This window comes from Solea solea, chromosome 7 (genome assembly GCF_958295425.1).
Source record: "Solea solea chromosome 7, fSolSol10.1, whole genome shotgun sequence".
Taxonomy (NCBI): domain Eukaryota; kingdom Metazoa; phylum Chordata; class Actinopteri; order Pleuronectiformes; family Soleidae; genus Solea; species Solea solea.
Genome location: NC_081140.1, coordinates 7,969,995 through 7,981,997, shown reverse-complemented (window position 1 = coordinate 7,981,997; position 12,003 = coordinate 7,969,995). Strand labels below are relative to the sequence as shown.

At 39.9% G+C, this 12,003-nt stretch overlaps 2 protein-coding genes across 3 annotated transcripts; one reads left to right on the top strand and one right to left on the bottom strand.

Annotated features, from left to right (window-relative positions):
- Positions 1–27: 27 nt before the first annotated feature.
- Positions 28–3,807, top strand: LOC131462864 (T-cell surface glycoprotein CD3 epsilon chain-like). The gene is made up of 5 exons (XM_058634397.1): positions 28–293; positions 754–951; positions 1,054–1,197; positions 2,505–2,557; positions 3,245–3,807. Exons 1-5 carry the CDS (start codon positions 227–229, stop codon positions 3,302–3,304), a joined length of 522 nt encoding a protein of 173 aa, XP_058490380.1. The 5' UTR covers positions 28–226; the 3' UTR covers positions 3,305–3,807.
- Positions 3,808–7,370: 3,563 nt separating this feature from the next.
- On the bottom strand, positions 7,371–11,677 carry LOC131462873 (T-cell surface glycoprotein CD3 gamma chain-like). 2 transcript variants are annotated; one of them, XM_058634407.1, is made up of 6 exons: positions 11,539–11,677; positions 11,285–11,381; positions 10,864–11,064; positions 10,601–10,738; positions 7,840–7,907; positions 7,371–7,736 (listed from the first exon to the last, which is right to left on the bottom strand). In XM_058634407.1, exons 2-6 carry the CDS (start codon positions 11,331–11,333, stop codon positions 7,662–7,664), a joined length of 531 nt encoding a protein of 176 aa, XP_058490390.1. In that variant the 5' UTR covers positions 11,334–11,381; positions 11,539–11,677; the 3' UTR covers positions 7,371–7,661. The 2 variants fall into 2 exon arrangements, with proteins under 2 accessions (XP_058490390.1, XP_058490391.1); XM_058634408.1 differs by lacking the exon at positions 11,539–11,677 and having other exon boundaries at positions 11,285–11,520.
- Between the last annotated feature and the right edge of the window lie 326 nt (positions 11,678–12,003).

The window sequence follows — 12,003 nt, the reverse complement described above, 5'->3', positions numbered from 1 at the left end:
TGTGTGTGTGTGTGTGTGTGAGTGAGAGCGAGAGAGAGAGAGAGAGAGAGAGAGAGAGAGAAGGTGGAGGAAGTGGTCTTCACCATTTATTCTTTCTGTTTCACCGAGGTGACAGATTGATGCCGTCCGTATCTTGTAGAAGAGACATTCACACATTAGTTCTATACAATAATCACATCTCGAGGCCCAGATCAAAAGCAGGGGTCATCTTCAGGAAGCGACCAGCATGGCTTTTCAAGCTGCTCTCGCCGTGCTCTTCCTGTGCGTAGCTACCGCGAAGGATACTGGGATGGGTAAATATTTTACATTTTTAAAGTCCCATATTTATATTTTGCTTCTCTGAATTTAGATAAAAGCATAGTCTGATAGCGTTCAATGTCCTGTACTTTTGTTTTGTAGGAGAACTGTGACATCTGTGTAGCGAGGTCACACCACACTTAACCGAACGCTTCTCTTAGTCACTCACGTTTGGTTGAACTTGCTGTAGTCGTTCATTGTGTTCTTTTATTTTATCATTTATTTTTCTTGGTTGTTGATTGGTAAATGTGTAACTTTATCATTCATGGTGTGATGAACGTGTTGTAAGAGAGAGAAAATGATTTTAAACGTCAGAGGTGTTCGTACTTGAAAACCACGATGCACCTCATCTCTTGGATCCTCACATTGTCCTCCTTTAATGATGAAAAAGAACTGGATACAAGGATGCTCGTGTGTGTGTGTGTATATGGATGTTTGCGTCTTGTCTTTTCTCAGTAACATTCAGTGGCGCGGAGTTCGAAATGACCTGTCCATTGGAGGGAACATGGCACAAAAATGGCAAAGAAGTGGGAAGAAATATGGATAGTTATAAAAATACCTACAAAAGTGAAACCAGAGGCTTGTACCACTGTACATACAAGGAACCAGACGGTGATAAAGACGTTAAATATTATTTCTACGTGAAAGGAAAAGGTGAGTAAAATGCAGTACCCTATCATTTCTCATGATGTGCTTCCTGAATCACTTGTCCTCTCTGAGCCAACGCGTCTTTAACGTTCCGTCTTTGTTCTCTAGCATGTGCAAATTGTGTGGAGCTCGACGGGCTTACGTTCCTGCTGGCCATCACTGTGGACGTGGTCGCGACAATGACTCTGATGATCTTCATCTACAAGTGCACCAAGAACAAAAGCTCAGCCAAACCTACACAGACTCCAAAACGTAAATGTTCACTCAGTCTTAGAGTTTTAATCAAATCACCTTTGCCGAGTAAGAATGATTTGGTTTTGATACATGCTGATTTTTAAGTTGTTTTTTAAGTCACTGCAGTGGATTAAAGACACGGTATGTTAATTCATGCCGCTGCTAAAGTTCTTGTAAGTCCTATTTCAGGTGTTCCACTGACTCAAAATGGGACAGGACTAATACGTAGGCTTAATCTCAACTATTAGTGTCAAGCAACTCATCCCCTTGAAAATATTTCATATTGAGGTACTGGCTACATCCGTACTACTGCGTTTTCATTTAAAAATGGAATTTTAAGTGAAACATTCAGTATCCAGACGAGTGTTTCCAGCAGTAATCTTTACTATAAAGCTAAAAACATTCAGGTACACTGGGCATGTGCAAGCCAGTGGAAACAGGAAGTGCACTCTCCTTTCTGTAGTTGTTTGCTTAAGGAAAACAAGAAACTGAGCTTTTTGGTCACAATTGATTGAGTTGGGGGCCGACAAGAGCCAATTAGGAAGCGAGTGCACGTAATTGCATATTTTAGGTATTTGTTTTTTGCAAAAACTATACTTAAATGCAGCACAATGAAACCTTTTCCATTTTTTAGATAAATTATTCGATTTAATTGAATTCAACTTGATTGTTATGGATTTTTTTTTTCCAAGTTTTCCCTAAAATGCCGGGGTAATGTGGATGAAAGGCATAACCTACGTACATATGTAGCCTTATCGAGTTTATCCTGATATAACAAGGATTTATATAACGTGTCTAAATCATGGGTGGGCAACAAGACTTGCTATATTACTCCACATCAACAGCAATTCAGTGACAGCTCCACTAGGTTGTGAGCATGATGCTGTGCTCATACCGGACACATTTTTCAGGTTGCGTCTGGTGTACATAGTGCGAGCTGCTGTATTTTAAACAGATTTTAAACAGAAGAATTTGGCGTATCTTGTCACCATCAACCAAAACATTGTTGCACTCTCTGTTGTGGAAATGTCTATGGAGAACTTACTATACTTACGTTTAAAATAATATGGTACATGTGAAAATTATCCTGTGGCACGACAGAGATTGATTTGGTGTGAATACAGCATGAGAATGCAATTATAACATGGTTAGAAACTAGATAACTAGGCCCGATGTCACTTGTTTTTGTTGGATTCAGGTCAAGTTCCTTGAAGCACCCGTGGTCTAAATGCATGTACAATGAATTACCAAGCATTCTTGTGAGTAAAGTTGAAAGTACAATGTCACAAACACTCATGGAAATGATATCTGTTATTGTCTTGCAGTACCTGCTCGTTCAGGAGGCCACGCTCCACCTAGCACCTCTTCTCCTTATGAGGTAGGTACTGGACCAGGTGCTGCATTCTCCGTCGTCAGTTTTGTTATACATGTCTGCGCAGCCACATAACCTAACGTAACACATCGCAATGAGAAATGACACCCAGCCGTGTCATCAAAAGTCCCTCGTGGACACATTGCAAAGATGCTAGTTATCATTATTGACCTATTGAAGAAAGGACATAAGATATCAATACATTAAGATCACTGTTGTTGTATTGTAAGTCACAATTCATGTGAAATGAAGAAACGCCTGGTATTATTAAGTTGTTGTTTTTTAGATTTTGACAAAATTGCGTAGGTTATATTTACACATTAGGGTTCATACTGTGCTCTGGTTTGTGTGCACTGCAGCCATTTTGACAGGTCACAGTCAGAAAATCACAGGTCTAAAATTGTCAAAATAATGATGGCTGGGCTAAATTTAGCTCCGTCAGTGTACATGTGTGCTGGTTCACTGTCACGCCGTGCTGACTTTTTGTTTTTCACAAATTGTGTTGGTATATGAGCTAAACCAGAGACGCACTGTGGCTTGTTCGAGTTGTTAGTTAGAGTGAAGAGTTTAGACTGTTGTGCTGAGCTTCCTTAGACCCTCCGAGTCAAATATGACTGCGATGTAATACACATTTAAGACCACTTTCTTTCTTTCTTTCTTTCTTTCTTTCTTTCTTTCTTTCTGTTTTGGCAGCAACTGAACCCTCGCACTCGCTCCGACGACCCTTACAGTGTCGTGAACAGGATGGGATAGAGTCGAGACAGTCCACTAGGTCACGTGGTGTAAAGGCTGCATGGGCAAAGGACACATACAGGAGCGTGCTCCACACACACACAGGCTTTTGGTTTGATGTATTTAAATTTTCCCACTCACATCCATTATTTACACTGTTTTGTGTGCCAACACCACCGCAGTGATTTACATCCATGTTTATATTGTGTCTTTTTTCTGTATATACACCTATATATTATCTGTATATTACATCTAGCTGTACAGTCCAATTCAATCCAACACAACTGTCATTAAATCTACTTTTGTGATGCTAATTATGTTCTAATTTAGTAGTGTATATTTTGTGCCTCCTGTGCAATTGGTATAATTTTTAATATAAAAAGTTGGAGTACTGTAAAAAACAACAAAAAAACAACAACTTGTTTGTCGTATTTTGAATAAAGAAATGTATGTTTTCTGTATGAACAGCTGTCAGTTTATGAGGTGCACCTCACTTAAACATGTTCTCAGGCTGTTTAATTAGCAGGAATCTGATGATACGATACATATCCCGACACAGCGGTGATGACGAAAAACTCTCACAATAACAAAAATAATAGAATAATAAACAATGTCGAAAAAAAATGTTTTATGTCCAGTAAGCGAAGAGGAAGGAGGGAAGGAGAGTCAAGGCCTGCAGCCAAGAAGCAGTCAGAGGATTAAATACAATACAAAAACAACTGTCAAGAATATTTCTGATATATAATTGTTAAAATAAATGTATTTTTTTAACCAGTGACACTTGAGCCTTGAAACTGCAACGCTAATTCCGCACTTTTTAGAGCCACTCGTAGGGGGGCGGGACCTCATTCCCAGAATGTAAACAGTGTCCGCCATCTTTGCTAACAGTTACGGTAACAGGACCAAGTGGGCACATAGCAAACAACAAAGAAAAACAAACATAACAAAGAAAAGAATGAAGATATTTCTCAACTCGAAGAACAATTTTTCAAAAATACTACCTCTATTCTAGTAAGTAGAGTGTTCCTTTAAGTAAACAAAAACTCTCAAAAGCAAAGAATCTACTCACTGCAGCTTACCACGCCCATACAACAACTTCATTTTCCAATCTTCACTCACTGCGACAAAACTACATTTAACGATTTTGAAACGCCACAGGACTCGCTTGGGAAGGTGAGGATGAAAGCCCACAGTGCAGGTTAAGGAGGGTTTTTGTCACTCCATCCACTCAATCTACTTTAAATGAGCCACTCACAGTGTGACACCTGGTTGCTGACATCCACCTGAGAGACTGACAGACACACGGACACAAGGAGGCGAGAAACTGCACATTAAAATGCCAGATGAACCCAAAACACGTGACCCAGGGTTATAACAATAATTCAAAGTATTTCTATATTCTACTGTATTGATAGTTCCGTACACGCCTAAATTCAAACAGTGTTGTATATGTTTCAATTATTAATCTCAAGCTGTCTGTATAATACAAAAATAGATGAACAGCACTGCAGGCAACATCCTCATCTCATGTCATTTTAATGTCTGTTTTAGAGCACTGTAAAAAAATAAAAAAAATTAAAAAAACCTCTAGGTCAGATACGCCCAATGATAAATATATCGGACACCATTGTTTTCATTTTCTTTTTGTGCCTGTGGTTGGAAACAGAGATGAGATGCTTTTGGCAGATATCACTGTGTGAAGTTAATGAAACAGCCTCAAAACCGCAGCTCATTTCCGGAGCACAGCCAGCGAGATGCTCACAATTACCATTCACACGCGTTCAGCGCTCAGGTCTCCCCAATGTGTGTCTGTGAGCAAAGTTCACCGCTACATCTACATAAAACAAGTGATTAACAACTCTTTGGAACATTTCACAACGCTGAACACGATCAGAGTGTTTCTGATACCCTGCAACAGACAATGGAAACGTTGTGTCATGTTTTGGCCTCATTTGTTTTGTTTGCTTTTGGGTTTTTTTGTTTGTTTTTTTCCCCCAAAATGACAGAGCACAGCTGCACTGATGGAAATGACAGTTGGAAACATAGTGTCATGAAATATTTCTGCTCTGTGTTAATGACGATACATTCTCACAAACTGAATGAGCTAAGAGGTGCGAGGAGTTTGCGGAAATACTCCCACACTTAATGCTATTATCCTCATCAGGTGTGTGTGTGTGTGTGTGTGCTAGAAAGAAACCCAGAGGTAAAGAGGGGGGAGGGGATGTTGTGTTTGCTCCTCTATCTGACTGTCGTGAGTCAAACTGCTCCCACACACAGACCTACATCTGCCTGACAAGTGTGTGTAGTCATGTGAGCGAGCATCCGTGTGTGCGTGGATACGTAACCATGAGCGCGTGTGTGTGTGTGTGTGTGTGTGTGCTGATCAGGGTTGTGCAGTCTGAGCAACCCGTTCTCTCTTCTGTTTGCTTGGTGTGTGCAACAGCAGCACAGTGAAGAAAGGAGTCTGAGCAAGTGCTTTCAGATTTTGGGGAGGCTTCTTCTAAAGTCAGCTTGGGCCTTTCATCTCTTCCCCTTCTCTCCTCTGCCGCCTCCTCTACTTTGATGCTATTTTAAACTTTAAAAACAGTCTCTCGTCTTTAACCGTATTGTGTCATTTTCTACCATATAAATCACGACATTTTGACACAGCCTGACACTGAGATATATACAGGGTGGCAAGGTGGTGGAAAAAGTATATTCTCTAACTTCCTGTGGCAGCTCATCATTAGGGGGCAAAGACTAATGACACTAAAGATAATGGAATAGAATAGAATAGAATAAAATAGAATGAGCTTTATTGTCGTTATACACAGGTACAATGACATTTTGTGCTGCTTTCTCTCAACAGAAGAACCTATGTGCAAGTAATGCATAAGAAAATGTAGATATACTACATCCATCCATCCATCTTCTACTGTTTTATCCTCCACATGTCGCGGAGGGAGCCGTGCCAACCTCAGCTGACTTAAGGCCCTGGACAGTTACATAGAGACAAACAACCATTCACTCTCACAATCACGCCTATGGTCAATTCAGAGTAAACATTTAGATATTAAAAACAAAATTGTACTCACTAATAAGAGAGTAAAAAATACACTATATGTAAATTGCACGAGAGATTGCACGCATGAAAAAATTGCACAGGTGTAAAATTGGACATACTGTGTGAGTGACCAGTTCAGGGGTAACTGGTCCCACACTGAGAAGAAAAAAAAAAGAAAAAATAATAATTAATAATTTTATTTATTTATTTTTTTAAAGAGCAAGTGAAAATGTATAATGGTCTGTATTTATATAGTGTTTTTCTAGTCTTGATGACCACTCACAGCTGCGTTACATTACCTGACATAGTTGAGTTTTTGTTGTTTTCAGTGTGACATACGAGTCGCTGGAGATACTCTTTAGGCTACGAAATAAATTTGCTTATTTCAACCATAAAAGAGCCAGAAAATGTCCTGTGAGTAAGTGCTTTTTCCCAGTTTTCCAGTATTACTTTCAATATCTGGCAATTATTTATAGTTTGCTGCATGTTGAAATAGTGTATTAACCATTTGAAATGAAGAACAGTTGTATTTAGAAAAAGCACTAGTAGTGTTAAATTTGAAATTTGAAAACATATTTAAAATAACATTTGTGTGAGTTTGTGTCTCAATCTCCAAAAACAGGCCAAAAAAGGGAAACTATGCACAGGCATTTTTCAAATTCTCTCCTCTCTGGTGACAAAGGCGCTGATTCGCCGGCTTCCTGCAACTGCACGAGTGAAATTACCGTAATAACCACGTTGGCTATGATGTGCAACTTCTCAGCTGTCAGAAACCGATGTGTAATTACGGTAATGCAAAGTGCACTTGCGCAAACCTGTCGCCTACGATACTTTCGGTGTTCAAGGGTTAAGATTTATTGCATAACTTATATTATAATTATATTATATTATTAACTTCTGGTATCAGCTGTGGGTAATTGTTTTTGATTGATTTCAAGTTTACAGCAATAAAACAAAAAACATTATTTATATTAAGATGAATTAGCTGTCGTAGCAGCTCTAGTTACAGTCCGGAAGGAGGAAAGCACAGAAAAACACAGAATGTGTGTGTCTTTACGTGTTTTTTAATAAAAGCAAATGCAATACAGGAATCAGGTCACTCAACATGCGAGTGGTAAGTCTGAGTAATACTATGTCAAAACGACAAATGACATCAAAGCAGAGCGACACTCTTCGACCAAGCGACACATCTGCAGGCGTGCTGCCACAACACTGACCACAGGAACACGCGTCTACTGATGTTTGCGATGCAGCGAGGAAGAAGAAGAAGAAGAAGAAGAGCATATACAGTACAGTGTGTTTTCAGCGGTCGCACAACATGAGCGTGGGAGTGAATCAGGAGGAGTTTCCCCTTCTGTTTTTGATGACATCATACTCGTCTTTCTGACCACCGGCCTTGAACTTCAGGCGCTGAGGGATTAAACGTATGGATACATATTAGTATTATTTCAGAACAACAAAGATTCAATATAGCATGTATTTCAGCTGAGAGGCCTTCACATCTTAATCTGACCTGGTAATGGTCATTGGGGGCTCTGCTGTTCCTTTCATTGGGAACAATATTATGCTGTCGACCAGAACCTGAGGATAAATATATGACAAAGACATTAATGAAAAGTTGTCAAAAAAATGTACACAATCACAAACTATCTGCACATTCATTCCTAATGTGTAATAAGATACAATATACAGAACAAACTGAATTATTTATTTAAAGTAAGGTTGCTGAGTTTTAATATTTTATTATTTTCATCACTTACTATAAAATCCCATGAACTCAATAAGCACAGGCTTATGTACGGAAGAATATTAGTGTAATACATGTTAAAAAAAAAATACATATTATATTGAAAGAAGGAAAGAAAGAAAAAACAGGATGAATTCTAAAAAAAAAGAGAAGAATTTAAAGATTAAAGAAAAAGTCAGAATTCTGAGATTAAAGAAAAAGTCCGAATTCTGACTTTAATCTCAGAATTGTGAGATAAAAAAAGTCAGAATTTTGAGATAAAAGAAAAAGTCAGAATTCTGACTTTAATCTCAGAATTGTGAGAAAAAAAAAGTCAGAATTTTGAGATTAAAGAAAAAGTCAGAATTGTGAGGAAGAAAAGTCAGAATTTTGAGATTGAAGGAGTCAGAATTCTGTCTATAATTTTAGAATTCCGAGAAAAAAGGCGGAATTTTGAGATTAGAGAAAGAGTCAGAATTCTGAGACTTTAATTTCAGAATTCATGCCGTTTTATTAAATTTTTTCCATGTGGCCCTAACACTCTTGCATACTTATGTCAGGAGTTCATTTCACTTGATTTAAAATAGATGAATCTAATGTCAGCAGATTATACTTTCTGTGAAACCACAGGAAGTCGTGGTGCTCCTGACGGTAAAAACACAAAGCATCGGAACAACATCCAAACACAAACACAATGATATTTCATGTGACGCAAAAAGGTGAGGCACATCAAGAGTGTGACGGGACAAAGCCCCAAGATGCTGGCAACAGTTCAATGTTATTTCCTGCCTCCATTGTCTTCTAGTCTCTGCAGTGTCTTTGCAGGAATTTTACACAGAGTTCGATGGAAAAGAGGAGGGAAATCATTCGGGCAAAGTTCAACAAAGGACACTCACAGGATGTCAGCCTTAATATTGTCAAGAGGAAAAAAAAAAGCTTTTCAAGAAGCCCAGAGTGTTTTTATTCCCATTATTCTCACAAATGAGTTCCTCGTACTTCAAAACACAAAACAGCCTTTTCTACATTGAGACGTTAGGGTTAGGGTTTCGTCAACATTGTGGAGTCAGTGTTCCAATAGTGTCGCTTCTTAGGCCTCATTCATCTTGTCTTTCATAAATAATTCAGTGGCGGCCCGTCCATAGAGGGCGCTAGGGCCCCGCCCCACCAGTCTCACATGAATAAGAAGTTAGGAATCATCTAAAATAATTTATAGAAACATGGAACATTTGAATAAACGAGCTACACATGATATAGACTGTGACTGCTGCGTGTAATCTGCATTCAAATGTAGTTTAAAAACGTTCCGTCTCACTCGTTTACAGTAACGTATTTCCTGTTCCTTTGGGGCACACACATCTTATCCATAGACTCTTGTTATGGTGGGGCATGCACACAGGAACACCATCCAATACAAAAGATAGGAAAGCTCTGGGGCCCAAAGACTGGTGCCCACAGCCCAGCGGACTGGCCCACATAACCGCATATAAACATCACGTCTTCTCCAAAGCAGGTGAGACATGTGATGACTGAGTCAATCATGTCTTTATAAACCTTTGTGGACGTCAAACTAGTTTGAAAACAACATCATACTGTCACAGCAAAAGACAACACTCTGTGTGTCTCTCTCCCTGTGTATGTCTGTGTGTGTGTATGTACGTCTCTCTCTTCCTGTGTGCGTCTCCCTCTCCCTGCGTGTGTCTCCCTCTCCCTGTGTGTGTGTCTCTCGCTCCCTGTGTGTGTGTGTGTCTCTCCCTGTGTGTGCTTCTCTCTCCCTGCGTGTGTGTGTGTGTCTCTCTCTCTCCCTGTGTGTGTGTGTGTGTCTCTCTCTCTCCCTGTGTGTGTGTGTCTCTCTCTCCCTGTGTGTGCTTCTCTCTCCCTGTGTGTGTGTGTGTGTGTCTCTCTCTCCCTGTGTGTGTGTGTCTCTCTCCCTGTGTGTGTGTGTCTCTCTCTCTCTCTCCCTGTGTGTGTGCGTCTCTCTCCCTGTGTGTGCTTCTCTCTCCCTGTGTGTGTGTGTCTCTCTCTCTCCCTGTGTGTGTGTGTGTCTCTCTCTCTCCCTGTGTGTGTGTGTGTCTCTCTCTCTCTCCCTGTGTGTGCTTCTCTCTCCCTGTGTGTGTGTCTCTCTCTCTCCCTGTGTGTGTGTGTCTCTCTCCCTGTGTGCGTCTCTCCCTCTGTATGTGTGTGTCTCTCTTCTTGTGTGTGTGTTTCTCTCTCCCTGTGTGTGTGTGTGTGTGTGTCTCTCTCTCCCTGTATGTGTGTGTGTGTGTGTGTGTCTCTCTCTCCCTGTATGTGTGTGTGTGTGTGTGTGTGTGTCTCTCTCTCTCCCTGTATGTGTGTGTGTGTCTGTCTCTCTCTCTCTCTCTCAGCTCTGAACAGATCACCAGGTCTGATCTAACATCGATCACCCACCACTTTATTCCATTTTTTCTTTTGATTTTTGTAGTGCTTTTTTTCTCTTTTCATTAAAATACACCCCAGTCGCCGCTGATAAATATGTTTTCATTATACAAGCAAGAAAATATGACATATATGATAAAGATAGATACTGTACCTGTCTTCTGAGCCTTAACTGGACCACTGAGGGATGCAACGAGGTAGACAGCCACTCCGATCGCAACCGTTGCCACCACATTTCCAATAACTAAGCCTGCTATTGAACCTGTGTCGAACTCAATGCAGTTGTCACAGGCTGCACACACACACACACACACACACAATGACTAATGTACTGTTCAAGTATAATTGATAGAATTATGATTATACCCGTTGTTTTATGACATAATAAAAAAAGGCCGTCTCTGCTGCAGAACTTACTTCGAAACTTCACGTAGATTTCTTCATTGGGCGATGGTTCATCTGTGTCTTTTTTTTCGCATTTGTAGTTTCCTGAATTTCCATCTTCGTAAGGCAACTCCAGAGACGTCTGATTCTCACTAATATATGTTTTTTCTCCACAATGCACCCGAATCCCACCTGGTACAGTTGTCACTGTAATTTCACCGTTTGCCTTTGAACCTGAGCAGAAGGAAAACACATGGAAAAAAAACAGCATTTATCCTTCAAAGCAGTTTTCTTACTGTATGTCCGTTACAAAATGAATGAGGTCGATTTGACATTTAAACCATCAAAGGTGTTGTTTCTCTCACAGGATGTTGTAAAGACAGATATTTGTCCTTATTTGGATTTTATTGAATTAAAAAAAAACAAAAAACTAAAGAGGATGACAGAGGCCTACCTGACAGTGTCCAAAGCAGCAGCAAAGGCAAAACTAACTGGCATTTCATTGTGTACCGACTCGTCCGAGTTCTGCTGACGACAGATGATCCCGATCACTGTGAATAATAAAAAAAAAAGAGACAGAGAATAGAACAGAAGACCAGGAAGAGCACCATTTTCTTGTCCCAGTCAACCATTTTAAGTGACTGTTACAGAGAGCGGAAGATAAATGACAAACGCAGTAACATATGAAGAAGATGTGAGAATTTAAACCTGAGAAAGGAGCAGCTCCGTCTCTGCAGTCAACGTCTCATCCAGTCTCTTCCAACGTGTCTTCAATGTCTCACACCGTGTGTGTGTGTGTGTGTGTGTGTGTGTGTGTGTGTGGTGAGGCGTACACGAGTGTGATTGGCAGAGGACGTGGTGTCTCTGTGTCTCTGTCTCATCAGATGACAACACCAAAAGTTACTAACTTCTCTTTGACTTGACTTGAATTGAACAGGAAAGACGACGCATCGTTATAAACTGTGAAAACACTTAACAAAAACACTTAAAGCTGCTCTAGGCAAAGTAAAAATTAAACGACACATGACTGCATCAGTGACGCAATCACACGTATATTATACATAAAAGTATATAAGAAAAAAACAGCTTTGATTGAGTTTAGAAACGTCTGTGTGTATTTCATGGATTATATACTTGGTGGGAGCAGTTTTCTTCTTTTCAAAAGGAACAAAA

Bases quoted from the DNA above. Each gene is read 5' to 3' on its own strand.
- LOC131462864 (XM_058634397.1), top strand. From the start codon at position 227: ATGGCTTTTCAAGCTGCTCTCGCCGTGCTCTTCCTGTGCGTAGCTACC. The intron at 294-753 runs GTAAATATTTTA...GTCTTTTCTCAG, and splicing joins CGCGAAGGATACTGGGATGG to TAACATTCAGTGGCGCGGAG. The intron at 2,558-3,244 runs GTAGGTACTGGA...CTGTTTTGGCAG, and splicing joins GCACCTCTTCTCCTTATGAG to CAACTGAACCCTCGCACTCG.
- LOC131462873 (XM_058634407.1), bottom strand. From the start codon at position 11,333: ATGAAATGCCAGTTAGTTTTGCCTTTGCTGCTGCTTTGGACACTGTCA. The intron at 11,065-11,284 runs GTAGGCCTCTGT...CCTTCTGCTCAG, and splicing joins GCTGCTTTGGACACTGTCAG to GTTCAAAGGCAAACGGTGAA. The intron at 7,908-10,600 runs GTACAGTATCTA...ATTTATCCTCAG, and splicing joins AGTTAAGGCTCAGAAGACAG to GTTCTGGTCGACAGCATAAT.